Source organism: Micromesistius poutassou, assembly GCF_964030765.1.
Source record: "Micromesistius poutassou genome assembly, chromosome: 17".
NCBI classification, from domain to species: domain Eukaryota; kingdom Metazoa; phylum Chordata; class Actinopteri; order Gadiformes; family Gadidae; genus Micromesistius; species Micromesistius poutassou.
In genome coordinates this window covers 11,683,658-11,711,435 of record NC_140287.1, presented here as the reverse complement: position 1 = coordinate 11,711,435, position 27,778 = coordinate 11,683,658, and the positions used below count along the sequence as shown (strand labels likewise).

General features: G+C 46.1%; 3 protein-coding genes across 12 annotated transcripts; 2 read left to right on the top strand and 1 right to left on the bottom strand.

Moving 5' to 3' along the window:
* Positions 1-46: 46 nt before the first annotated feature.
* Positions 47-12,583, bottom strand: cga (glycoprotein hormones, alpha polypeptide). Of its 2 annotated transcripts, none has more exons than XM_084482292.1 (5): positions 12,461-12,583; positions 12,211-12,282; positions 1,125-1,239; positions 565-749; positions 47-214 (listed from the first exon to the last, which is right to left on the bottom strand). In XM_084482292.1, the coding sequence occupies exons 3-5, from the start codon at positions 1,219-1,221 to the stop codon at positions 128-130; spliced, it is 369 nt and encodes a 122-aa protein (XP_084338418.1). In that variant the 5' UTR covers positions 1,222-1,239; positions 12,211-12,282; positions 12,461-12,583; the 3' UTR covers positions 47-127. The 2 variants fall into 2 exon arrangements, with proteins under 2 accessions (XP_084338418.1, XP_084338419.1); XM_084482293.1 differs by having other exon boundaries at positions 12,442-12,561.
* Positions 3,838-11,655, top strand: LOC311362441 (heterogeneous nuclear ribonucleoprotein Q-like). 6 transcript variants are annotated; one of them, XM_084482287.1, is made up of 13 exons: positions 3,838-3,971; positions 5,446-5,605; positions 6,518-6,636; positions 6,781-6,888; positions 7,090-7,203; positions 7,388-7,564; positions 7,706-7,841; positions 8,293-8,498; positions 8,850-8,999; positions 9,092-9,213; positions 9,298-9,659; positions 10,062-10,097; positions 10,214-11,655. In XM_084482287.1, exons 2-13 carry the CDS (start codon positions 5,458-5,460, stop codon positions 10,237-10,239), a joined length of 1,704 nt encoding a protein of 567 aa, XP_084338413.1. In that variant the 5' UTR covers positions 3,838-3,971; positions 5,446-5,457; the 3' UTR covers positions 10,240-11,655. The 6 variants fall into 6 exon arrangements, with proteins under 6 accessions (XP_084338413.1, XP_084338412.1, XP_084338417.1 ...); XM_084482286.1 differs by having other exon boundaries at positions 10,211-11,655; XM_084482291.1 differs by having other exon boundaries at positions 10,045-10,097.
* Positions 12,114-27,778, top strand: snx14 (sorting nexin 14). Of its 4 annotated transcripts, none has more exons than XM_084482282.1 (30): positions 12,114-12,329; positions 12,463-12,621; positions 12,714-12,834; positions 13,001-13,074; positions 13,472-13,550; positions 13,878-13,921; positions 14,030-14,117; positions 14,201-14,285; positions 14,831-14,987; positions 15,257-15,332; positions 15,626-15,670; positions 16,030-16,110; positions 16,214-16,328; positions 16,813-16,968; positions 17,213-17,337; positions 17,913-17,971; positions 19,173-19,322; positions 20,162-20,294; positions 20,873-21,059; positions 21,248-21,331; positions 21,541-21,641; positions 21,949-22,060; positions 22,320-22,360; positions 22,485-22,604; positions 23,289-23,412; positions 23,844-24,008; positions 25,755-25,850; positions 25,955-26,046; positions 26,374-26,430; positions 27,206-27,778. In XM_084482282.1, exons 2-30 carry the CDS (start codon positions 12,485-12,487, stop codon positions 27,242-27,244), a joined length of 2,943 nt encoding a protein of 980 aa, XP_084338408.1. In that variant the 5' UTR covers positions 12,114-12,329; positions 12,463-12,484; the 3' UTR covers positions 27,245-27,778. The 4 variants fall into 4 exon arrangements, with proteins under 4 accessions (XP_084338408.1, XP_084338407.1, XP_084338409.1 ...); XM_084482281.1 differs by having other exon boundaries at positions 19,149-19,322; XM_084482283.1 differs by lacking the exon at positions 15,626-15,670 and having other exon boundaries at positions 19,149-19,322.

The window sequence follows — 27,778 nt, the reverse complement described above, 5'->3', positions numbered from 1 at the left end:
TATTTACACAAGAGAGGTGCATATTGAGCTGCAGACATTTAGAAGAGTGAAGGCACGCGCACATCATGAAGACAATCTGTTGCTGAACTTATTTTCCAGAAACAGGGACGAGCTGAAGTCTCCACCTCTACTGTCTGTGGTAACGGCAGGTACCACAGTGGCAGGCTGTCTGGTTCTTCACCCACTCTGCGTTTCCTTTTAAGATAACCTTGGTCTGAAAAAGGACATAGAGAAGTGGTAGGTTAGCTGTTTATACATTCATGTGCTGTATCACATCCTGCTGTACAAGCACTGCCACGTTACAGAAATGAAGCAAATAACAATGGCCTCTACTTTAATTACGTGTACATTCACATCTTGGGTCATTTACATTCTTTATCTCCTTTTAAATGGTTTGACTGTCCTGTAATTATGCTGCTGTGTGAGCACACATTGTCTGTCATGGATTAATTATGTGTATCTCATCTCATGTGTTACAGCTTTAATAATACGTTATTACAATATAAGTTTAGTTCAGTCCCTTGAACACAATAATTATTTTTTCATGAAATAGTTGTTACATACCTGAGTGCTACGTGATGCGACACAGCAGGTGGCCTCCGATGTTATGTTCTTTCTCACGATCATGGCATCCTTGGACTTCAGGGGAGTGGGGAACGCTTTGGAGAAGCAGCAGCCCTTGCACTGGTACACCGGTCGCTCCCGAGAGAACAGCGTGTTTATCTTCAGAGTACATTCACCACAGCCCACTGGGAAACCATCAATGACCGCAGATTAATATATTAACATATTAACAAGATTGTAGGCCTAAGAAACTTGAGGTGAGGTTTTTATGATTGGCGTCATTCTGATGTAAAATCGGTTTAGTCCTACTCTTTATCGTTTACATTAATAACCCAAAATGAAAACGTGGATATTCCTAACAAAAACTCTGTTGACATGGAAAACATGCATCCTGCAAAGCATACATACAAAGGCTATATTCTATTAAGCCCCGTTAATAATACATCAGTCCATAGCCAGGTTTCTTAGATTGTAAGTGTATCACATTTCCATCCAAAAATACAATAAAATGTTGAATTAATATTGGACAGTAGCCTATTATTGGACAGCAGGTGTCTTACTTCGTGACATGTCTGAATTCTGATACGAGTCCGCGATGTAGAGGAGGAAACACAGCAGGAGAGCAGATAGCGTGGCACTTTTCACCGAAGCCGTCATGGTGGAAGTGAATGTTAACTATAATATCAAGCAGAGACATAAACATGTTGGTTAAAAAATAAACTCTAAACTATGACATTTAGTTAATGTTATGTTAATGTTAGTTTAAAAAAATAGGTTAAATTATACAACAACAAAAAAGAAAAACATTGTAGAGAAGTACAACTTCAGCAGCAACCCACCTCTTCTCTAGGATGATGCTGGCTGGTGGAAGTGGCTCCAATACCGTGTACAGGCGCCCCCTGAGTCTATATACACTGCTGGGATTAGATAACATCCTACCACCTTATCGGAGATCTCCCTGAATCAGCAGCCACTTAGCTACCTGGCTCATAATCACTCGGAAAAAAGGACCAGTAGGCCTACCCACGACGAGAAGTCAAAACACACTCTAATCATCCTTCCGTCCTGACCGAATACTTCTAATCCCGGGGGAGGGGTTACTAGGTAACTGGGTGGTTATCATTGGTCTTGTCATAGCAAGTGGAAGGGGGTCATTAGTTCATGAATTTTCTGGGCCACTGTATTAAAGTTTACACTTGGACACATAATGTGCATGCATAATGCTAGAAGGAAAACTAGATCCTCCCAGCTCAATGAGAGCCAAAGTGTTCCTCTGATTAAAACCACCGGTGGCAGACTGTACCGTGATGACGCAGGGCATGGACGTTACTAATATTGAGAATAAGTTAAGCAAACCATTGCTTTGCTTAAGCAAAGCAACAACCATTTATATGTATTTTTTAACATGAGCATATGAGGGGATATGGTAACTTATTGAAAAGTGTTTGTGTACAAAAGGAGAAACCAAATGAGTATTGGACATTCATTTCAAACAGTGTATCCACCTGTCTGCCGATAGATGCAGACCAATGAGTATCTTATCATAGTTGAGTTGACCTTTTAGTGTGACCCTGGTTGTGTTGGTAATGAAGCCTTTGAACAAAACAACAATAAACATAAGGTAGAACCTATTAATACATCAATAAAGACAGGCCATTTCATTGTTTCAGTGTAAATGATGAGCTACATAAAAGAAAATTATTGGAGAAAAGAGCTGCATTTCAGTACCTGACTGAATTTCCGTCACAACCCTTTTTTGGTGCCTTTTTATTGATGAGGTTAGGAGTTTGTGCCATGATCCGATGGCTGTGTTCTTCCTACAACAATGAGTCAAATGTGTATCTGGAATAGGACCAAGTTCTTTTGTGGTCCAACGTACCAAATTAACTACGAGAGTGACCCGGTGTGGTGGCAGGTGGGACCACAGACCCTGGAAGACCCCAAGCCTACTGTAGGTGTATGTGTATGTGTTTATTAACTTATTTAAAATCCGTTCTAAGACGACCATACACATTCTTTCTCCACAAAATTGATATGGTAAATAAATAAAAATATATTTTACCATGCACCGCGTCCCTAACAAATTTATATGAAAGAGACTTAATATTTCAAAGGCAGTTTCAAACATTTGGCTACTCTTTGGATATTGCACAGTACAGGTTGTATTTTGTATTAACGTTAGACCACAGTAGAGCAGTATATAGTAGATTGCATACTTTTCTTATCATCCTATACAAAATATTCATACCACTGTAGTATCACAACGAGGGGGCCACTATGATACTTTACTTGTATTCGTACACTATTTACTTGTGGAAACAGCCTCTAATTCATATTAACTTGTGGAAACAGCCTCTGATTCATATTAACTTGTGGAAACAGCCTCTAATTCCTATATATTTATAGAAACAGCTCTAGTTCCTATTTACTTGTGGAAACAGCCTCTAATTCCTATATATTTATAGAAACAACTCTAGTTCCTATTTACTTGTGGAAACAGCCTCTAATTCCTATTGACTTGTGGAAACAGCCTCTAATTTGTATTTACTTGTGGAAACAGCCTCTAATTTGTATTAACTTGTGGAAACAGCCTCTAATTCCTATTAATTTATTGAAACAGCCTCTTATGGAACTTGTGTAAACAGCCTCTAATTCATATTCACTTGTGGAAACAGTCTCTAATTCATATTCACTTCTGGAAACAGTCTCTTATTCCTTTTCACTTGCGGAAACAGCCTCTAATTCATATCCACTTGTGGAAATAGCCTCTAATTCATATTTACTTGTGGAAACAGCCTCTAATTTGTATTAACTTGTGGAAACAGCCTCTAATTCCTATTAATTTATTGAAACAGCCTCTTATGGAACTTGAGGAAACAGCCTCTAATTCATATTCACTTGTGGAAACAGTCTCTAATTCATATTTACTTGTGGAAACAGCCTCTTATTCCTTTTCACTTGCGGAAACAGCCTCTAATTCATATCCACTTGTGGAAATAGCCTCTAATTAATATTTACTTGTGGAAACAGCCTCTAATTCATATTTACTTGTAGAAATAGCCTCTAATTCATATGCACTTGTGGAAACAGCTTCTAATTCATATTCACTTGTGGAAACAGCCTCTAATTCGTTTTTACTTGATTCCCTCTAATTCCCAGTTCAGTCTCTAGAGCGGACCACGCGGTATCGCTGTACAGTAGAGCACAGGGCCAGCCCGTGAAACGGGGTCCCAGAAACCCCGTCGACGAGACAAAACTCGCGGCGTGAACGTGGCAGCCATTTTACATCTTTAAGAGTGAATGACTGGAGCCGGACCAGTGCCGGGAGTTTTACACTTTTCTCTTTTTATTATCACATTTATCTTCCGAAATTATCAACACAACACAAGTTGGTGATCCATCGGCAGGTATGGCACATGTCAATTAGTCGTAGGAATGTTGATAAGTTGGTTGCTGAAGTGTGCGCGGTGCTGGTGTTTGAAACAATGTGAACTGGCTGAGTTCTCCAGCCGGCGTTTTGAAAATGGACTCTCCCTCCGGCGGCACGCTGCGGACCCGCAGCTAGCTTTGCCTTAGCGGGCCTCCGGGATGACGGCCACGGTGTACGGCTTGGTTTAGCAATCGATACATTAACATCGCTACATTGCGTTTGAGGAAGGACTTGATGTAAATGCTGAGCAGATGAGCTAGCGAAGATGCTAAGTGAAGCTAGCCCGTCTGACAGATCGGCTCATTGTCACGGTGGCTAGCGTTAGCTGCTGAAAACAAGCTTCCTGTGTGGTGCTGCTTTTTATGGTTCATTGTTTGTTTAACGTGTACACGTGGATACACTATGATATCATGTTTATTTCGACCAACTTCCAACAAACTACAATGGATGAGCTTTGTTATTGTACTTCTAACCAAAGAGGAGGCAACAGTAGCATTAGCTGTGCAGACTAGCTAGCTAGCACCAACGTGTTAACCAGCCCCTCCCTCTGACTGAAGCCTGCTGCTATATGCAATAATATTAGTACGTCTCGATGCACGGATGGGTTGTTAAAGTGGCCGGGTCTGTCTTTATATACCCTGGGGGCTGCATTTAAATGTTATTCGACCATCGTGGAAGATGTTGCTCTACACACGTTAAGCATGTGCAGTAACTTGGATCGATAAGGAACCACTTTAATGTGCTTATTGGCCCTCAGTCCAGAAACTGACGAACAATGATAAATAATAGCAAATTGCATCATGTCTTAATTTTGTACCGCATCCGTAAAATAAAAAACTTTAGTTATAGAATCACCGTTCCAGTTCATATGAATTCAAGTTAGATTTGTTGTCAGTTTTGGTAGACAGTATGCTATATGATACATGCTTGTTCACTGGTCAGCCACCGGAAGCTGGGGCTCAGCCGCTGAAGGAACACGTGGATGAGCATCTAGCCTGCTGGAGGCAGCAGCAGAGCTAACATGTACTTTGGAGAATACATTGGACCGCTACAACAGCGACTTGGTTCCACATGCACGAACTTTGAAACAAATGAGAATCCAGTATTCACAAATATTCAACTGGTATTACCAACTTTCGGAGGTGTATTGACAATTAATTCACTATGAAATTGACATTAGTTATGTCTAGCTTAATGCAGTGTTATTGTAGTTATGAGGACAAAGACAAACTTTAACCTTTTTTGCGTGCTGTATACATATTTGGGGCAGGTCTGATTGACTGAAATTGGTCCTCTGTTGCATAATTGTGCTCAAGCCAAGTTTATACATTGCAAATATAATTCACTAAATACATGATTTTGCCCCCCCCCCCATGTACAAGCCGTTTGTCCACACAACACCCACATGTTCCCAGGTTCCCGTATTCATTTGGCTCATTGCCTTTACACAGATTTCTGGAGACATGGCCACAGAACATATTAATGGAAATGGTCCAGAAGAACCAATGGACACCTCTGCTGCAGTTACCCATTCTGAGCACTTCCAGACTTTATTAGAAGCTGGTTTACCACAGAAAGTTGCTGAAAAACTAGATGAAATTTACATAGCAGGTAAGACAAATGAATGTCTCTGTATATTCATATACTTGCATTTTATTGATGCAAACTTTTGCATGTGCTGTCATCTTCTTTGCCTTTTTGAATGTGGGAATTGGTTATTTTAAAGCAACTTTTTGTGGTTTCCTACCAAAATGGGTACTGCAGTGCTACACTTTGTTTATTGGCTATTGCCATGACAATGGGTGAATTATTCCATTTTCTAGTGAAGTTGCATTGTTATTCACTGTTAAGTTGTCCCTCTCACTGTAATAACACTTTCTTCTTATTCTCAGGACTAACAATAGTGGACAATTGGATGGATTTATATTAACCTGGCCCTAATCACCATTTAAATACGGCTCTAAAAAGACGGTTAAAATAATACCTGCATATGGTTACAGGCTGTACTTTGCCCTACTCACTTTTGTAAGATATACACACTCACAGAGGGGAGTTTCAGTAGCAAATCCAGGGGTCATTTTGGGACTTGGGTGTAATACTGGGAAATCACTTTGCCTTGCTATGTCAACCAGATGGGGACAAATCAGAAACAATAGCAGCAGCAGCTGTCTGCTTGGTGGCAGTTTGGGACAGGTGATGGCGCCTCTGTAGACCCCAATGCTGGCAGACTGATTAAGAGCTTGCAGCCACACCATAGAGGGAACATGCGTATCATGTTTCATGCTCACATCTGTTATGATTAGTGGGGTAAAAAAATACTGGTTGGGGAATAAAGTACAGCCTGCGTTCTAAACATTTCTCCATTAGACCAGAATTATAATGGGTTATTGGTCCATCACAACATAAAAGCCTACTGCGTTATCAAGTTGGCCTAAAATCCTGATCGTAGAAAGGCAATGCAGTTCCATTTGGTTTTAATTGTCAGCTGCTTGTTGTGTATGTTGTGCGTTCGGCTGCCAACAGGACTGGTGTCACACAGTGACCTGGATGACCGGGCGATCGAGGCCCTGAAGGAGTTCAACGAGGACGGAGCTTTGCAAGTCCTGCTGCAGTTCAAGGAGAGCGACCTCTCACATGTTCAGGTATGGTGACACTGGTCATATCATCCTATTGGATGATCCTAATAAGCTGGGGTTTCGTGACGAATTCTTCAGCACAGCCTTGCCACAATGTGAGATGGTGGAAGAGTTCTTCTGGTGGTATACATTCTTCTGGTTCCTTTGCAGAACAAAAGTGCCTTTCTTTGTGGAGTTATGAAGACATACAGACAGCGAGAGAAACAAGGGACCAAAGTGTCAGACTCCAATAAAGGACCGGACGAGGCCAAAATCAAAGTGAGTCCACATTGAACCCTGGAAACTTTTATTGTTACTTGACTGTATGTTGGAATATATTTGGGAAGTAGACTGTATCAAAGCAACATTGGAGTCAAGTACAAAGACTGCTGACCATCCACTTGGTGTACACTATATTTAAACTGCTCTCCCTGAAGAGCGGTAGTCTCACTGCGTTTAAACCCTCCATGGTGTTGACAGGCCCTGCTGCAGAGGACTGGCTACACACTCGATGTGACCACAGGCCAGCGGAAGTACGGGGGGCCCCCCCCAGAGTCGGCTCACTCCGGGGTGCAGCCCACCATTGGTACAGAGGTATGGCCCTCTTTGATCACAGCCTCCTCTTCCTGGTGTCCAAATGATGATCTTGTCTTTTCTGTAGTAATCTTGGTTACACTGATGACTAACCGCTAAGACCTGACAGGACACACGCCAGTACAACCCCAGCTTGGGTCCCAATTCTTCCTATGATTGAATCTTATCTCTTTCGACCGGGCAGATATTCGTTGGCAAGATCCCAAGAGACCTGTTTGAAGACGAGCTGGTCCCGCTGTTCGAGAAGGCCGGTCCTATCTGGGACCTTCGCCTGATGATGGACCCTCTCAGCGGCCTGAACCGAGGCTACGCTTTCGTCACGTTCTGCACTAAAGACGCTGCACAGGAGGCCGTCAAACTGGTACGTCGTCTCTGGCCCGTCTCACATCCCTGTAACACCAGAGGGTTTAAGTTTTTGTATTGATGCTAACATGGAATCATAACCGACTTACCATCTTACACCGGTGGCCTGCTCATTCTTGTGGTTTCCATTCTTTTACAGTGCAACAACAATGAAATTCGACCAGGCAAACACATCGGTGTCTGCATCTCTGTGGCCAATAATAGACTGTTTGTGGGGTCCATCCCCAAGAGTAAAACAAAAGAGCAGATTGTGGAGGAATTTGCAAAAGTCACAGGTAGGTCCATGTGGCGGTTAGTGCAACAGTAGTACAACAAAAAAATTAAATCATCCAATGGTTTGGCTACTGGTCTTAATGACCCAGTTTAAAGAGTTAAATTAGTCATTATATCATTAAATGGGTATTTAATTCAGATGCCAGTACATTAACTGTTCTTAGTGTCCAAATGATGACCTCATTAATGTATCACCGAGGGACTTCGGTCGCTGTGACGGTTTACCGCTAAGATCTGACTGGACAAAGACTTTTGGCATCTAGAATGTTTTTCTCTTTACTTCAGACCTGTCACTTGATTGGTTTTATCTTGCATGCCATTATCATTTTTTGATCATAAAAAATAGAATTATTAGGTAATCCTCACAGCAAGAGAAATTGTCGGTTGTGGTATGCTAATATTTAAGCAAATCCATCCCCTGTAATAAATCCTGCTAATCTCTCCTTGTCACAGAGGGCCTAAACGACGTCATCCTGTACCACCAGCCAGACGACAAGAAGAAGAACCGCGGTTTCTGCTTCCTGGAGTATGAGGACCACAAGACAGCGGCCCAGGCCCGCCGCCGCCTTATGAGTGGCAAGGTGAAGGTGTGGGGCAACGTGGTTACGGTGGAGTGGGCTGACCCCATCGAAGACCCCGACCCGGAGGTCATGGCCAAGGTGAGCTCCTGTTGGGTGGGGTAGGAGGCAGTAGGCTAAGGTAAAGTCCTGTGGGGTAGGATGCACTAGGCTTAGGTTAAGTCCTGTGGGGTAGGGTGGCTTAGGTTAAGTCCTGTGCATTAGGCTAAGCTAAAGTCCTATGGGGTAGGGTAGGATGCAGTAGGCTATGGTTAAGTCCTGGAGGGTAGGATGCAGTAGGCTAAGGTTGACCCTGGCTGAACCGGTCACGCAGTATAAACGCTCACAATATGAGCCAGTTGTAGTCCTTCTCTAATGTAATCAGAGTTTTAGCGACATGCAATTGGCTAAATTGACAGCCTTCATCACTAACCTTTGAATGATTTCTTCTAGGTGAAGGTTCTGTTTGTGAGGAACCTAGCCAGTACAGTAACAGAGGAGATCCTGGAAAACACCTTCAGTCAATTTGGCAAGCTGGAGAGGGTGAAGAAGTTGAAAGACTACGCCTTCATTCACTTTGAGGAGAGGGACGGCGCGGTGAAGGTAAGGTGTTTCAAACGTTCAGTCTCCTTCTAAAGGGCGCTGCAGCCAGTCAGGACCTTCTCCAACTCTGTCCCTCTGTCATGCTCTGACAGGCTCTGGCTGACCTCAATGGAAAGGACCTGGAGGGGGAACACATAGAGATCGTCTTCGCCAAGCCCCCCGACCAGAAGAGGAAAGAGCGCAAAGCGCTACGACAAGCGGCCAAAACACAAATGTAAGGATAAGGTGCACCTTGGGCTAGGACCTGTTGAATCTCTCAGCCGGGTGGATCTCTAACCACTGTGTGCCTCTCTCCTAGGTATGACGATTACTATTACTATGGGCCCCCACACATGCCGCCGCCCACCAGAGGCCGGGGCCGGGGGGGCCGCGGAGGCTACTCCTACCCTCCAGACTATTACGGCTACGAAGACTACTATGATTACTACGGATACGACTACCACAACTACCGGGGCGGCTACGACGACCCCTACTACGGCTACGACGACTACCAAGTGAGCGGGAGAGGAAGGGGAGGCCGTGGAGGAGGAGGAAGCGGTGGTGGTGGAGGAGGCGGAGGAGGAGTACGTGGAGGCACCAGCCAGACCCGGGGCCGCGGCGGTGCCACGCCCAGGGGCCGGGCCAGCTTCTCCCAGCGAGGAGGTCCTGGAACCAGCAGAGGTGAGCTCATAGTAAGGGTATGAGGAGGATAATGAAACCAGCAGAGGTGAGCTCACAGTGAGGGTGTAAGGAGCATGATGACCCAGAGACTCTGAGGTAAAGGAGGCTCTCCCATTCACTTGTATTGTTCTGTTGTTACGGCAACATTAGCTTTACCTTAAACGTCTTCAAAAGGTTCCTAATGAGAGGGCTGCAGAAGTGAAAGGACTGCAGGGGTCCATAGGTTGTGGCTTCTGTCCAAAGATTGGGACATGGGCCAAGAACTGCTTTAAAGTTGAGCATTTGTATTAAATTATGTTGCCACCGAAGACGAGTAATATTGGTGTTGAATAACATTTGGACTGCTTGACATCTGAAACGGTCCTTATGCCCTAAACCCTGACAGGGGGTGTCTTCTTTCAGAACTAGACACACTCAGGCCTCCAGCGCTGCCACAAGGTGTGTTCTGGGGGGAACCAGTACTAGTAGCGGCTTTCCATCTCCATTGAATCATCCCATGGTGAGTGACGGGGTGATGTGTCTCATGTGATCCGTCTTCTGATTGGTTCCAGCAGGGAAGCGGGGGCGTGGCCGGTCCTGACCTGTCCACGTGGAGACGGACTTGCTGTGTGGGGTTACACCGTAAGCTGCAATGGATGTTGATAGAAAAACAAACTTCAACGAAAAGTTCCAACGATATTCCAGCCTTACTGAAGAAGCATCTCCTAGCCCCCCTCCTCCCCCCCCCCCCCCCCCCCCCTCTAACTGCCACCTGGAAAAGAAAATGCCGGAGGATAATGAATTGTTGCCCCACCTTGTTCCTCCCTGCCCCTAGCTCCATACCATGCTCCATGTATTGCCCCAACAATCGCCCTTCTCCCCGCCCCAGAACATGCCATTTTTAAATAATTATTGAAGAATTTGCACTTTTAAGTTTCTTAGGTTTGAAGTGGCTCAAAGGAGCTTGATGCTATTGTATATTTTTGTGCTAATTGTCTGAATATCCTGTTAATCTTAATGGTTTGGATGTTTGGAGGAACGTTTGCAGGTCTTTAGGGCGTACCCACCTGGCTGGATAAGTCAGGCATTCCAGGAAAGTTGTTCTTTTCAGAGCTCGTCTTTAAGGGTTGGTTGACTACCTCACTACCCGGCCTGTGCTGTAAATAGGGAAACTATATTGATGGAAGCAGGGCTCGTTTTTACCCTACAAAATATGCACAAGAGCAGCAGCGCAAAACAAAACAATGTACTTAATGTAATATAGGCGTTTTAGCTGCGGCTCTGACACTGCAAACAGTCAAACTGGGCATGCAAAACAATCTCATCAGATGAGTCGGAACCAGCCCTGCTTCCATCCTATTTTGAGCTGAGCGGCAGCAGTGGCGCTCAGAGTATGTAGTTACTGGTGTATAGTTTTTCGAAAAAGGAAAAAAAAAGTTACTTTTGTAAAGGCTTCAACACCACAGGGGGCATCCAACTTTGTTTTAATACGCCCTGCAGTGTCCCTTTGGAACCACTCTATTCTAGTGGATTTGTTTTATATTAATACCAATGAAGCAACAGAATAATGTCAGACACCATAACCCAGTAATCGTCCCAATCATGTAAGATCTCAGATCACACCTGACCGCCGCAAGTCACTCATATTTATTTTCAAGGTTCTCTTGAATGAATACTAATTGCCATATTGCCCCGCCATCGCGAAATGTGTGCCTATTGTTGGTGTCCTGGTGCGGGGGATCAGCGTCACGCCGTGGGAGAAGGGATACTGCAGAGAATGATTTCTATTTCCAGGTATAGCAAAAAGGAAACTGTGCTATTCAATCCCCGGTTTTGTATACAGTTAACTCCCTCTTCAATAAAATCATTACAACCACCTTTTGAAAAAAAGATGTTAGCAGTTTTAAACTATTGTTGGTGGCCAACAACGTTTTTTGCATTCCTGCAAATAAATTGTTTTATACTGTAAAATGGAGGTGAGTGTAACTTATTTTTGTAATAAAGTTTTTGATTTCTATCTGTGTCGTACTGTTTGGAATGACATCTTCCTGATCATAAAGAAGTCACCAGGATGTTGATCTCCAACCTGTCCAGACTCTAGTTTAGACTCTGGTCCACAAGCCATATGTTTTGATCTACTTACTCCGCCTTTTCACTCTTTTCTGCGGTCTAATCACAATTGTGATTTATTTATTAAATAAAGGAAGAACCGTTATATTTGTAAGGCTTGTGGATGAAGCACTGATGATGAACCAATTATGTTCTGCACCGGATATCAAGCCTATTGCGAAGGGATATTGTTGCTACATCAAATGTTATGCAGCCTGTAATTCTTAATGCACCTCGGTACATCAGGAGAGCCACTCGATATTGAAATAGTCCGAGCGCTTTGCAAATGATTGGGCTGCGGCCGAACTGGGCGGAGATGACATCATGGCTGAAGTTCAGCACGCACGGCCTGCAGAGGCTCCCGATCAGCGACCATTCAAATAGAAACCCACACACATGGCACCAGGAATGCACAGATGATAATAAAAACCTAATGTGAAATAGTCTTCTTTTAACGACTGACCTGTCCACTGCCGCGTCGTCAGGCGGCCGCCGTGCGTCTTTACTGCGCGCCTGCTGCAGCCACCGCGCATGTCTGCAATACAAATCATATCGAGCAGAGACAACAACAAAACACAGATGGTGAGTCGCAGCTGATCTTTAACGTGACGCAAAAAATAACATGTATTTTTTGAATGAAAATGTATTTTTCTACGCTTTAGTCATTGGTATCCGTTCTAACCGCGTTCTCCACCTTGCGATCTTATACTAACAGTGCACATCTGTGCGGTGACAACATGGGGTTCATCCGAGTTTATCTGCAGAAGATGAGGAACGGGGTTCGGCTGGAAGCAGTCCGAGAGCTGGCCCGTCAATACCCGGTGTTCTGTTTTCTGCTGGTGATCCTGCTACTGTCCACCGTCCTGCTGAACAGGTCCGGTCTAACGTGATCCGAGCCGTAGATGTAGTAACTGTCTGAACACTGGTTCTACGCAGCAAAATAAATCTTTGTATTTCTATACACAGATATCTTCACATACTAATGGTGTTTTGGTCGTTTCTGGCTGGAGTGGTGACGTTTTACTGTTCTCTTGGACCCGAGTCGCTGCTGCCCAACGTCCTAACGTCCATTAGGCCAAAAATCAAGGTACGCCTGTGAGGGTCCGAAGGTCTGTCTGATAGGCCGAGTAGGAGATGTGGTTGTGAGGTTGGAGACAAACTGGTTTATGGAACTATAACGGTGAACTGCTTCTGATTATGCTAAGTATTTGCTTTACATACTGGGTGGTGATGTTCTCTCTCTCTCTGACTAGTCATATCAACAGGAGCTCTTCCCCCTGGGTCACAGTTGTGCTGTGTGTGGAAAAATCAAATGCAAAAGACACAGGTGAGTGACCTCCCTGACCCAGACTCTGACCCAAACCTGACCCTGACCATAACCATGACCCCATGTTAAAGGGGAACCCCTGTTCCACCAGATTTAATGCTATTTGAAACAAATATGGCGCCATTATAGATAGTGCACGTCACACTCACTCAAGGAGTGTTCACCAGACCCAAAGAGAAGGGTTTTCACCTGGGAGTTATTTTTGGGTTTACTTTCTCCCTTAATGGCAGGACAGGATGTTGGGGTGTTCTTGTACCTACTGAGTTAAGCCTGATACACCGGGGATACCCCTAACACATCGGTAGCTCAGCTTCTTCAGTGGAAAGTCCAGATATTATGATGACCACAGTTTGAAGCTCATGACGGACCAGATGTTTCTTCTGCTGGTGATCCTCAGACCCACTCTGCTGCTGGAGAACTACCAGCCCTGGCTGGACCTGCAGGTCCCCTCCAAGGTGGACGTCTCCCTTTCAGAGGTCCAGTACGATTAATACATCTCCTACTGTTTTAATTGATATCTTTGTTATCACATTCTTATTTTTTTACTTTTTATATATACATATATACATATATTTTATATATACTGTTTTGTTTTGCCTTACCTTTGCACTATTTAGAATTTATTTATTGTAAATATTACTATATTTACTATATTTTACCTAATTTTCTCCTTTTCTCCTTATTGCATCGTGTGTCAGAGACAAACACAATTTCGATTCCTCTATTTGTCTGGCACATATTTTGGAATTGACAATGAAGCTGACTTTAACTTGAGTTGTTTCTTTTTCTTTCATTTGTTCTAGATTCTTGAACTGGTTCTGGAGAACTTTGTGTATCCCTGGTACAGGTAACGGTTGTCTCTTTGTCTAGTGCTTTATTTCACGCGTCAGACATGACATGAGTCCAGATGAACCCAGCATGTGGGGGATATGAGTCTGATGCTCCCTTTGTCCAGAGACATCACCGACGACGAGGCCTTCGTGGACCAGCTGCGAGTGACGCTGCGTTTCTTCGCGGCCGTGTTGGTCCGCCGAACCCAGAAGGTGTTGATAACAGAAACAACCACAAACAATACCAATATCAGCGAGGTCCGTCCTAACATGACGTCGGGATGTTTCTGTCTCAGGTGGACGTGGCTGCCCTGATCACACGCAAGCTGCTGAAGGTCTCCATGAAGCACATTGAGGTCATCAGCAAGGCCAGGCAGAAAGGTAGTGAGGACACTGACGCCTGAGAGAGCCCAGCTCCTCTGGTTGGGAAGAGGGCCAGGCAGAAAGGTACTGAAGACAGTGAAGCCTGAGAGAGCCCGTCTCCTCTAGTTGGCCAGGCAGAATGGTACTGCAGGACACCAAAGCCGGAGGGAGCCCAGCCATCTCCTCTGGTTGAGGAAGAGGATAGTCCAGTGGTTGTGGTGCTGGACTCACCGGCCGAAAGGTTCTGGGTTCAAACAGATAGGCATCCGTTGAAAAAAACGAAAGAAGTTGTATTTCTCTGTAGGGATCCTTTCCATCATTTCTGTTTTTGGAGCACAGTCCTTTACTAGCCATCACCCCAAAAGAGTACATTGCAGCTCCCTTAATACTGCCTAACGCCCTGCGCCCCTCCTGCTCCACTCCTATCACCCTGTTCCTCTCCTGCTCCCCTCCTAACGCCCTGCTCTCCTCCTCACACCCTGCTCCCCTCCTGCTCTCCTCCTCACGCCCTGCTCCTCTCCTGCTCCCCTTCTCCTCCTCTCCTCACGCCCTGCTCCTCCCAGTGAAGAACGCTGAGTTCCTGCAGCAGGCGGCACTGGAGGAGTACGGCCCAGACCTCCACATGGCGCTCCGCAGCCGCCGGGACGAGCTGCTGTACCTCCGGAACCTCACGGAGATCCTCTTCCCCTACATCCTGCCCCCCAAGGCGCTGGACTGCAGGTACGTCGGGCTCTCTGATTGGCTGCTGGAATGAGCTCCTCAAGGGTGAATGTGTGTCTGGGTGATGGTGTTGTTGAGGAGACGCATGGCAGGAGAAGTAGGAAGGGGTTGCATCGTTCAGAGAAAGCAGTGCTACTGCTGCAATGCTTCAGTGGTGTCTAAACATGTTTTGTGTTCTGTACTGTGCACAAATGTATTAGAATATGCTAGATTAACTTGTTTCACACCATTCGCCTTGAGGGTCTCATTTAACTTTGCATTCTCGTCAGATCCCTCACCCTCCTGATAAGGGAGGTGCTGGCTGGTTCTGTGTTCCTTCCTTCCATGGACTACTTGGCTGATCCTGTGAGTCACACGTAGAACTCTATCTGCATGGCACCCATGTAGTCCTAGTTATCAGAGTAGTGCATCCAAGCATTAGCGTGTATTTCCAGAAATTAATCAAAGTTCCAAGTTGATTATTATCAGACCCTCTTGTTTTGTGTGTTGACCATCACAAGTGTTGCATGATTATGATATGATGATATATATTATGATGATCACGATATGATTTATTATTATAGCATTCCTTCATACCATGTGGCTATAAAGGAAGCCATGTCTGACTAATCAATGACTTCTCCTTTGATTTTCTTTAGGACACAGTGAATCATTTAATCTTGCTTTTAATCGACAACTCTCCCGTAAGTGTGTGCACTCAGATATAAGTGTAACGCATTCTGTGCATTTTGATGCTACTTTGATGTGATATATTGAACAATAGCTACATAGAATGTCATATCTTTCTTGCATTTGTCAAAAAAGTTATTATGTTTATTATTTCCCATTGTGAAGATTGCAATCAAATTACAGAGATGTATGATTTGCACGATGCACATTTAATGCCTCTGTTTATCTGGTTATGGTTGTGAGAAGGTGGTCAGCCTGTGTAAGAAGGTGATCAGAAGGTGATCAGCGTGTGTTTATCTGGTTATTGTCTTGAGAAGGTGATCAGCGTGTGTTTATCTGGTTATTGTCTTGAGATCAGCGTGTGTTTCCTCAGCCCGCAGAGCCTACAGAACCAACATCAGCTCTGGTTCCTTTCCTGCAACGCTACTCCGACCCGCGCAACAAGAAGTCCTCGGTGAGAACCTGTCTGAGAACCTGTCCCTCACAGTTCACCCACTAGGGCGGTCCGCCGGGGAGGTATCAGTGGAATCATCTGTATCTCCTGTATGATGCTGCAGGTGCTGAAGCTGGAGCTGAAGGAGATCCGGGAGCAGCAGGACCTCCTGTTCCGCTTCATGAACTTCCTGAAGCAGGAGGGGGCCGTCCACGTTCTGCAGTTCTGCCTCACTGTCGGTAAATCCAAACATTCACCCCATCCACCAGTAGAAGTTCCAACTTAGATGAAGAGCATGAACCAGGCGAGGTGCACACGCATAAAGCAGTTTCAGGTTTAAATGTGTTACATTTATGTTCAGAACTGCAAAATAAGCCTTGGCTGTCAGTCCGCAGTGTGGTTCATGATGGCCGTCATTCTATTCATCGTTTGGACACTGATAATCTCAATAATTTGCATTTACTGATTACAGGAACTTCTGTCTACCTCAGCCGTCAAATAACATTTGACCTCTTGCATTTATACTGCTACTGCCCCTGCTGTGTGCATAAAGATATACTTTATGTCTAATTATTTTAGTCATTTGTATGTCCATGTATGTTGATGGTCCAGGCTGAGTTAGAGGGCTTACCATAACCCTAGGGTTAGAGGGCTTACCCTTACCCTAGGGTTAGAGGGAACCTTCTTCTTTCTTACATATGATCTCCTCTCTGGAACTTCCAGAGGAGTTCAACGATCAGATCCTGAGCCCTGAGCTTTCAGACGCTCAGAAGGTCCTGCTGCATGAGGAGGTGAGGAAGATCTACACAACCTACTGCCTGGAGGAGAGCCTGGACAAGATCCGCTTCCACTCCTTCATCGTGGAGGAGATACGCAACAGTATGTAACAAACTCCTAACCCAACAGTATGTAACAAACTCCTAACCCAACAGTATGTAACAAACTCCTAACCCAACAGTATGTAACAAACTCCTAACCCAACTGTCTGTTCCACATCCATCATTTAACAGGGCCTCACCCATGAATAATATTAAGTCATAATTGATGTTGGAATTCATTTCCCCCCCCCCAAAGTGAGGAATATTTAACATGTAATTAATAATGCAGTGTGTTCATCTCCCAGTTGCAGAAGGCCCATACGGAGAGGTGGTGAAGCTCCAGACCATGAGATGTTTGTTTGAAGCCTACGAGCACGTCCTGTCTCTTCTGGAGAATGTGTTCACGCCCATGTTCTGTCACAGTGACGAGGTCAGCATTTATTTAACAATGTCATGGTAATCATTTGATCACTTGATCATTTGATCATTTGATCACTTTCTGAGTGATCAAATGAGTTGCCAAATAGTGCATATTGTTGTGTCTCAGTGCACAGTTCAGAGGACGAGTGTTAAATCATTACAGGACTTCTGTATGAATAGCTGTTACTTTTTTGGTTTCGGGGGGTCAGCAGCAACTTAAGGGCTGATTATGGTCCCACGTTCATGCAACGCAAGGGGGTTACGGACCTGTTACGTCCTTGCGGACCCTCCTTGCGTCCACCGCAAGGGCCTGATGTGCGCCTCCCAAAAACTGTTACCTTCCATTGAGGCGACGCAGCCGCAAGGGCTGTGATTGGTCCGCTCACTAAAACCTGACGCAGAACCAAAACAGGTCCACGACTGCGTCGAAGCGTCTGCGTGGTCATTGCGTTACGTGAACATGGGACCATAATCAGGCCTTGGGCCTGGATGATAATAATCAAATAATAATGTAATAAAATGAAATATATATAATGATAATTAATATACTATTTTATTTAATAATATTCTCCCTTGTTCCTGCAGTACTTCCGCCAGCTCCTCAGAGGGGCGGAGTCTCCAGCCAGGAACTCACGGATGAGCAGGTGTGTGTGTGTGTGTGTGTGTGTGTGTGTGTGTGTGTGTGTGTGTGTGTGTGTGTGTGTGTGTGTGTGTGTGTGTGTGTGTGTGTGTGTGTGTGTGTGTGTGTGTGTGACTAACACTGTGGTAGCCCTTATGATACAGATCTTTAAATCAACTCTTCTGAACCAAGCAATTTAGTTTGATAGATATCATAATATACACACACACACACACACACACACACACACACACACACACACACACACACACACACACACACACACACACACACACACACACACACACGCGCACGCGCACAATATGATGGTGATTGCTGTGTTTCATCATCACCTCGGGGCTGTGGTCTTTATGCCACTAACCCTGTCATATTATTTCAGAAATAGCCTCAGTCTGGATGACATCCGGTAAGTAGCTCATAGCCTCAGTTTGGGGAGGAAAACAAACCCACTGGTTAGCATCGCTGCTGCTGCGCTGCACGCTGTGACAGACCATTTAACCCTAACCCTCTAACCCCAACCATGCCATCACGCCGGCCTGCAGTCGGATCGTATTGCCGTGAGCAATATGTTGGTTTCTTGGGAAATCAGGGAGTTCATAATGTGCGTGATGCATAATGATTACTATTTAGGGGTTTGTAATGAAATGTAGGCTCTGGAGGAGGCCGATAGACATTCAGTTTGTTGTTGTTCCATCCTCTGACCACGAACCACATCCATTCTTTGCCCGTTCATCTCCCCTCACTGCGCCACACTACCGCTACAGACGGCCTCAGGGACCGTCCATCACTCTCCTCACGTTGTTCTGCCCTCCATATGACCTGTGTCTGTCTCTCCCTCTCTCTCTGTCTGTCTCTCTCTCTTGCTCTCTTTCTCTGTGTGTCTGTGTGTCTGTCTGTGTCACGCACTCTCTGTGTGTCTCTGTCTCTCTGTGTGTCCCTATGTCTCTCATGCCCTCTGTCTCTGTCTGTCCGTATGTCTCTCTCTGTGCCCTATGTCTCTCATGCTCTCTGTGTGTTCCTCATGTTCTCTGTGTGTCTCTATGTCTCTCATGTTTTATCTCTCTCATGTTCTCTGTGGGTCTCTATGTCCCTCTGTGTGTCCCTCATGCTCTCTGTCTCCCTCATGCTCTCTTTGTGTCCCTCATGCTCTCTGTGTGTCTCTCATGCTCTCTGTGTGGGAGGCGGTCATCGTTTCCTCCTCATAGCTCCTGGGACTGGAGCCCCGAGTCCCCCTCCTTGTCCTCCTCTCTTTTCACCGCCTCTGGCAGCTCATCTCCCGCATCTCTCAACCCCCTCCATGCCACCTTCACCACCTCCCCATACGGCCCACTCACCCACCGCCACACCTCCCCCAAGTAAGTGCAGGTGGTGGTGCTTCCACCGCTCCGAGATCCGTCCCCCCCATGTCTCCATCCCTCCATGTCTCCAAATCTCCATCCCCCTATCCCTCCGTCCCTCCATGTCTCCGTCCCTCCACATCTCCATGTCTCTGTCCCTCCATGTCGCCATGTCTCTTTGTCTCCATGTCTTTCTGAGCGCTCCTGTCCTCTTGTCCTCGTGGTCCGTGTCCCTCCACGAGGCCCCCCGTCCGCTTACCCCTTCTGTGTGCACGGACCCCCTGTGCATGGAAGCTGTCTCCTGTTCTTCTCCATGCTGTCATGTTCCTCTTCTACAGTCCAGTTGGTTTGAATGTCGACGGAGGACGTGCCTTTGTGCGGCGTGATGGTAACTTTGCTTAAGCTTGTTGAGTTGAGCTTGTTGGATTTTCCTCAAATAAATGCCAGAAGAGACATGAAACCAACCATTGCGCTCGCACTTTGAACACTTTGTGTTCAAATGAGGCGCTCTGAGTTCCCCATCCCCCGTGTGTCCCATCGGTCTGCTGGCTCCCTCTCGCCGCCTGTGATGTGCTGTCGGCTCGCTGCAACCCCACGATTGGCCGGATGCCCTGTTTGGCTTTTACTTCCTCGGAACCCCCCCGCACAGCAACAACACCTGCACCGTGGCCCCTCCCCTGCCCTCCTTAATCCCTCCCCCGTTTCCTTTCCTCCCTCCGTCCCTCCTCCCCTCCGTCGGATCGGCCTTTGACAGACCCCCCTTCCCTCGCCTCCCTCCTGTTGCTTCAGACCTGTCTGGTTTCCTCCTGGGGGGCCTTTAGGACTGACTCCCTATTCCCCCCCCCCCCCCCCCGCAGGAACACGTCCAAACGGGGCGAGTCGTTCGGAATCAGCAAGATCGGCAGCAAGATCAAAGGAGTGTTCAAGAGCACCACGATGGAGGGGGCCATGCTGCCCTCCTACGGCCCGGTGGAGGGGGAGGACGACATGGTAGGGCCCTCTCTAGTCTCTCTTACCCTAGGGCTAAGAGATGGCCTTGGTCAGCAACATGCTAGGGGTGGCTCTGCTTTATTATAACTGTTTTTGATTTCCAGGATCAATCTCTTCTATTTAAAACCTATACCGCTTTTACTAAATCCATCTTTCGCGATTAAAAAAAAAATACAAAAAAATAGTATTTCTTTGGTAAATGCTGCAGGTTACCACAAGGTGGCAATGCTGCTCATTTAATCATAGCCCTACCCTATCTTAATTATTAATAGCCCTACTTATTTTTTATTATTCATAGCCCTACCCTATTTTTTATTATTCATAGACCTACCTTATCTTTAATTATTCATAGCCCTACACTATCTTTAATTATTCATAGCCCTACCCTATTTTTTTTATTATTCATAGCCCTACCTTATCTTTAATTATTCATAGCCCTACACTATCTTTAATTATTAATAGCCCTACCCTATATTTAATTATTCATAGCTCTACCCTATTTTTAATTCATTATAAAGGATTTCCTCCTAATCTGTCTCTTTGACTCTTCTTCTTCTCCACCCACCCCCACCCTGCAGGTGGAGGAGGCCATGATGGTGCTTGAGGACGACTCCCCCGTGGAGGCGGTCTCCACGCCTAGCACCCCCCGGAACCTGTCGGCCTGGAGCCTCAGCATCCCCTACGTGGACTTCTACGAAGACGAGGTCAAGCGCGAGCGGGTGCCCGTGTTCTGCATTGACGTGGAGCGCAGCGACCGCAAGGCCGGTGAGGAGGGGGTGGGTTGGGCGGCAGGAGGTCTGGTCTCTGACTGACTGACTGATATGGCATGCTTTACTTGCATGCTTTCTGGTGTCCTTGACTGGTGCAGTTGTTTGAATGTTGTTTTGAACAGTGTTTTCCTGGGTGTCTGTCTGTCTGTCTGTCTGTCTGTCTGTCTGTCTGTCTGTGTGCAGTGGGCCATGAGACAGAGAGCTGGTCGGTGTACAGGAGGTATCTGGAGTTCTACGTTCTGGAGTCCAAGCTCACAGAGTTCCACGGTGGGTCTCTACGTCTCTGAAGAACACGTTTAGTATCTGCACCAGGATGGAAGTGTATATATATAGATGGATATATATCTATATAGATAGATAGATAGATAGATAGGAACAGACCATTAAGCCTCTTAATACCAATGAAGTGTACGTATGTGCAGAAAGGACCTTAATGCAACTATATATAATTTCTTATATTCTATTTAAAATCACAGGGTCGTTCCCCGACGCCACGCTGCCCTCCAAGAGGATCATCGGCCCAAAGAACTACGAGTTCCTCACCTCCAAGCGGGAGGACTTCCAGGAGTATCTCCAGGTTTGACCTTCAGTAGATTGTGACCATTATGGGATGCCCCTCCTCAGCCGGACAGAGCACTGCTGCAGGCAGGGCTGAGCAGGGAGGCAAACATGCATTCAGCGGGCATCAAACACCTCAGACCAACGATGTTCACAAGAAGAGAAACCAAGAATAAACAAAATGATGGTCCCGCTGAGCTCAGCTAGAGCCTGACCTGAGGATGTACGCACGGTTTGCTGAGACCCTTTGGGTGAAAGCACCAACAACATCTGCTTCTTGGTGTGCCCCCCTTCTCTCCCCCCCCCCCCCCCTTCTCCCCTCACAGAAGCTCCTGCAGCACCCGGAGCTGATCAACAGCCAGCTGCTGGCCGACTTCCTGTCCCCTCACAGCATGGAGTCCCAGTTCCTGGACAAGATGTTACCGGACGTCAACCTGGGTACCGTATGGACAGGGTTTGAGTCTGGGTGTCAACTACTGGGTGTAAACTCCTAGTGCACCCTAGAGCACCCCAGTGCTCCCCAGTACAACCCAGTACACCCCAGTACACCCCCGTACACGGTATAACTCCCCAGTACACCCCAGTAGACTGTAGTACACTGTAGAACATGGTAGAACACCCTAGTACAGGGAATGTGTCTGGAGGGGATTGATGAGATGAAAGATGTATCTCACTGTGCGAAACTGTTCTTTCACAGGTAAAATCATTAAGTCAGTGCCAAGCAAGCTGATAAAGGAGGTAAATGATTGGCCCAGTCATACTCTTTGCACACTTTTAACCAGTTAGCATATTATTCTCTGTGTAGATGAACATCCTTCCCTATGCCAATGCTCTTTCCCCCTGCTGTGTTGTGACTCTGCAGAAGGGCCAGCACCTGGAGCCCTTCATCCAGGCCTTCTTCAACTCCTGTGAGGCTCCCAAACCCAAACCCAGCCGACCAGAGCTCACCATCCTCAGCCCCACCTCCGAGAACGACAAGAAGGTCGGGCTGCTTCTTCTACTTCTGTATGGCGGGGTTATAAGATAAGATAAGATATACTTTATTCATCCCAGCAGAGAAATTGAGGTGTTCCAGCAGCCAGCATACATACACACAACACAACACAACACATGTATACATACATATCCCACCTATACAAAACATGAGCCACAATACATAGCCTAGGATAGAAACAGTGGAATGGATGGTCCATGTGCATATAGCTGTTACTCATAGATAACAGTACAAAATGTGTGCAAATATACAGGTGCAAAAATACAGTTTGATATATATAAGCATGGGTTATGACCCATCATAACCCCACTGCATGGTGGGGTTATGAGGGGTCATAACCCCTATATAGCTCAGAGTAATTTGCCTACCTTAAGTTCTGTGACACAACAGTTGGATTTTTTGATCTGCTTCATAGAAAACTTGATAAAAATTATATTTGTTGCCACTGCATCATGTTATTCATGTCACAAGGTCAGGGTTTAAAACATAATTGCACATAACTATTGCGCATTTATTTCAACATTTCATTATTTCAGTGATGTTTGGGCCTTCTTGTGTTACAACTTTGACCTTGGACAAAGACCTAAAGTAACGTCACTAACATGTTTTTTACTCAGGTTCTTATCATTATGAAAAGTTTGTAGTGTGCTGATCTTCTTCACTCTGAACCAGCTGTTCACCGACGTCTTCAAGAACAACGCCAGTCGCTCGGAGGCAGCGGAGAAGAGACACAACCAGAACTACTTCATGGAGATGATCACGGTGGAGGGGGTGTATGACTACCTCATGTATGTAGGTACGCATCATGTCCTGGGACACTGCTGTCACAATCACACACAGTCACAGTTCATCGCTATAAAACTAGGAATAGAAGAATGCTACAAATGGTACTTATAGAGGATAAATAAACAGGAAACTTACAGCAACGCTGGGCTCTGATGCTCTTTGGTGGGTTGACATCAGAGGAACCATTTGCTCATTGGTCCACATGTACGTCCTGGTTCTCTCTGCTCATTGGCCGACATGTACGTCCTGGTTCTGTTCTCTAGTTGCTCATTGGTCCACATTTACATCCCGGTTCTCTCTGCTCATTGGTCCACATGTACATCTTGGTTCTCGTTGCTCATTGGTCCACATGTACGTTGTGGTTCTGTTCTCTCGTTGCTCATCGGCCCACATGTACGTTGTTGTTCTCTCGTTGCTCATTGGCTTACCTTTCCCCGGCAGGGCGGGTGGTGTTCCACATCCCTGATTGGCTGCACCACCTGCTGATGGGCGGTCGTATCCTGGTGAAGAACACGCTGGAGGCGTACGTGGACCACTGGCTGGGCGCCCGGCTGGGCCGCGTGGTGCAGGAGCAGCCACTGGTCTCCCTCATCACCCTGCTCAGAGGTACACCCCGGGCACAGGCCTGGTCCACACGTTAAGAACTAATGGAGAGCATGAAACCCACCTGGGCTTTTAAAGATGACCTTAAGATATCTTCACCTTTTCACCAATTCAACACTTTTATTTATTTTTTCAAAACTAAGAAAGTGAATCAGACGAGAGAGAGCACACTAAGGCTAGCTCCTCCACACCGGTGGTTCGGATGAACACAGTCTGCTCTGAGTGAACCACTGTCTAACCCCACAGCCTCTTCACTGTCTAACACCACAGCCTCTTCACTGTCTAACATCACAGCCTCTTCACTGTCTAACACCACAGCCTCTTCACTGTCTAACACCACAGCCTCTTCACTGTCTAACATCACAGCCTCTTCACTGTCTAACACCACAGCCTCTTCACTGTCTAACATCACAGCCTCTTCACTGTCTAACATCACAGCCTCTTCACTGTCTAACACCACAGCCTCTTCACTGTCTAACATCACAGCCTCTTCACTGTCTAACACCACAGCCTCTTCACTGTCTAACATCACAGCCTCTTCACTGTCTAACACCACAGCCTCTTCACTGTCTAACACCACAGCCTCTTCTCCAGCTGCTACTGAATCACTGTCTAACACCACAGCCCAGTGGCGGCTGGCCAATAGAGGGCACTAGGGCGCCGCCCCTCCGTGAAATATTCACTTGAATATATCTGCCAACTTTGAATAAACTATTATACATACAAAATAAATCAACAAAAATACATAGCGTTTATCCTCGTTTAATTATTATTAGATTGTACTTGCAACTGCCAGCAACCATTTAAATGCGTCTGAACGTCTTGGGCTATGCTAGTTATTGGTCATTCGAAATAAAGCCCTCCTTCAGGTCAGGGGCGCCGGCCAAGTTGAAGTCAACGTAAGCTCGCAAACTTTTTGCTGTCTATCAAGCAGAGACGGCTTTTCATTGGCGCAAAAAAAATCGCCATCGGGGCGCACCAGTGTGTGCCCCTGGCCAATGGTATGGCTTTTCTGTTTTTTTTTATCACCACATGATTGGACAATTCAGCAAATCAATCAAATAGGCTACCTCCCTCAGCAACACTCACGCAACACAACTACAGCAGAGAAGAGATGGATCTCTAACTAGGAGAGTTGTAAAAGCACTTTCCACCCATTTCAGTGGAGGAATTGGACTCCCCAAGCAATGTTATACTTAAAAGGAGCAAGTAAGTTCCATATTAACTTAGTCTCCGGCCTGTAGCATATAAACAATATAAAGCAACTGTCCCATATTTCTAACTACATTTGAAATAGCCATTGAGACACAAAAATGGACGCTATAGGACAGTGATCATGATTTGCTTCAATATCATAATAACAACAATTGGTAAGCTTGTAAGCTTAGACCATGCAAGTCAGGATGTAGGCTATGAATCTGAATGAATAGTAGGTAATAGGTAGTGGCCATCTCCAAAATGCACCAGAATACAGGAAATCAAATCTACCAAATTATTATTTTTTCTATTACTGCGTCCCACCAACCATTTTTATCACCAGCCGCCACTGCCACAGCTTCTTCACTGTCTAACCCCACGGCCTCTTCTCCAGCTGCTAGTGAATCACTGTCTAACACCACAGCCGCTTCACTGTCTAACACCACCGCCTCTTCACTGTCTAACACCACCGCCTCTTCTCCAGCTTCTAGTGAATCACTGTCTAACACCCTGACCTCTTCACTGTCTAACCCCACGGCCTCTTCTCCATAGATTCTGTTTTCTGTGAGGCCAGCCAGCCCAGGTCTGCTCAGGACAAGAAGATGCGGTCCAAGCAGGCCTTTGAGGAGATGATGCTCTTCATCCCAGGTGAGCGTTCCTTCCTCAGAAGAAGAGGATCACCGGACTAACACGCATGGGAACACATTCTGCTCTTTGTGTTCATGACCGCTCTTCTTTTCACCTTCTCTTAGATTTCTTTGCCAAATGCATCGGAGAGGAAGCCAAGTACAACGGGGTGCGTCTGCTGTACGACGGACTGCAGCAGCCAGTCCTCAACAAACAGGTGAGCCTGTCCTAAACAGACAGGTGAGCCCTAAATAAACAGGCGAGTCCTAAACAGACAGGTGAGTCCTAAACAGACAGGTGAGTCCTCAACAAACAGGTGAGCCCGTCCTAAACAGGTGAGCCCGTCCTAAACAGACAGGTGAGCCCTAAACAAACAGGTGAGCCATAAACAGACAGGTGAGTCCTAAACAAACAGGTGAGCCCTAAACAAACAGGTGAGACCGCTCAACACCTAGATCCCCACAGATACGGATCGGGAGCCAAAGAGACCTCATGATGTGCAGGAGCTCTGCAAAGTCACTAAATATGTATTTCACTCCCTCAGCTGACGTATGTGCTGCTGGATATTGCCATTCTGGAACTGTTTCCTGAGCTCAACAAGGTAAGAGCTAAATAAAGGAGGCATGTGACACGTGGTCCCCGGTGTCCCCTTGATTAAATTCCATGTCCTAAACATGCACACCTCCGTGTGTTGGTACACGGGTTCACTAATGAAGCCGGACGCAGGCAGGCTGGCACTTGTCCAAACCCCTCGGCTAGCTCTACTACCCACAGGTAGCAATTAACTCATGGGTGTGACAGGGTGGAGAATATTAACATAGCCTAACCTAGCCCTGTAGAGGCTAGGAGTCATAGGAAGAGAAAGTGAAGTGTCTTATTAGGACCAAATGTTGCTGCTTGGCTTTAAGGCGGGACTGGGCCCAACGGTCTTGGTTCTGGGAGTTGTTTCTTTAAGCTGTGTTTAGTGCGGGACTGGGGCTTTGTACTGGGAGTTCTGTTTGGTTTAACTGAGTTTAGTGCAGGACTGGGGCTTTGGACTGGGAGTTCTGTTTGGTTGACCTGGGTTTAGTGTGGGACTAGGGCTTTGGACTGGGAGTTCTGTTTGGTTGACCTGGGTTTAGTGCAGGAATTGGTCTACTTATTTCCACCAGGGGTTTTTATGATGGCACCTGCGTTGTCATCACTTATTGGGTGTCACACCCTGCATGTTTCGTCTCATTTTGTATCATCACTGGTGATGGAGAACGTGATCCTCACTCCATCCCTGATCTGAGAGATTCAGCTCCGGGTTCTTCTCCCGTTTCCTCTTCTTATCCAGAACAACAGGAGTGTGTGTGTTTGTGTCCCTAACCCTTGCGTGTTCGTTTCCACCACAGCCGGTTCAGAAGGAGGGGGGGGCTCCTCCCTGGATGTAGAGGAGGAGAGCGGCGCTGTGTCGCTATGGAAAACAAGAGGACTGTAGAAGAGGAGCATCGCTGTGTCGCTATGGAAACCAACAATACTGTAAAGGAGAAGAGCAGCATGGTGTCGCTATGGAAACCAAGGGTACTGTACACCTGAGACTCTGTTCTGCTGGGGGGGGGGGGGGAACAGCCATGGTTATTATTTATTGATTCATATTTATTGTTGCATGTGCAATGTTGTGTAAATAAATACATGTGGAGATAAGTGCTTAGGGCAGGCCTACATATGCCTACCCTATCCCCCCACAGGCCTACCCTAACCCCTCATAGGCCTACCCTAACCCCTCATAGGCCTACCCTAACCCCCTCCGAGGCCTACCCCAACCCTACATAGGTATATGTTCGGGTTTCGGATTATTGCCTTATTTATAACTGCACCTGGTTGGCTTGGATGGTTCCTATTGTACAGTCAATACATGGGATTGAATCGTCTCATTATTTTTTTACCTTTGTCAATGTCTAGCGTGAAGTTGATTAAACTATTCC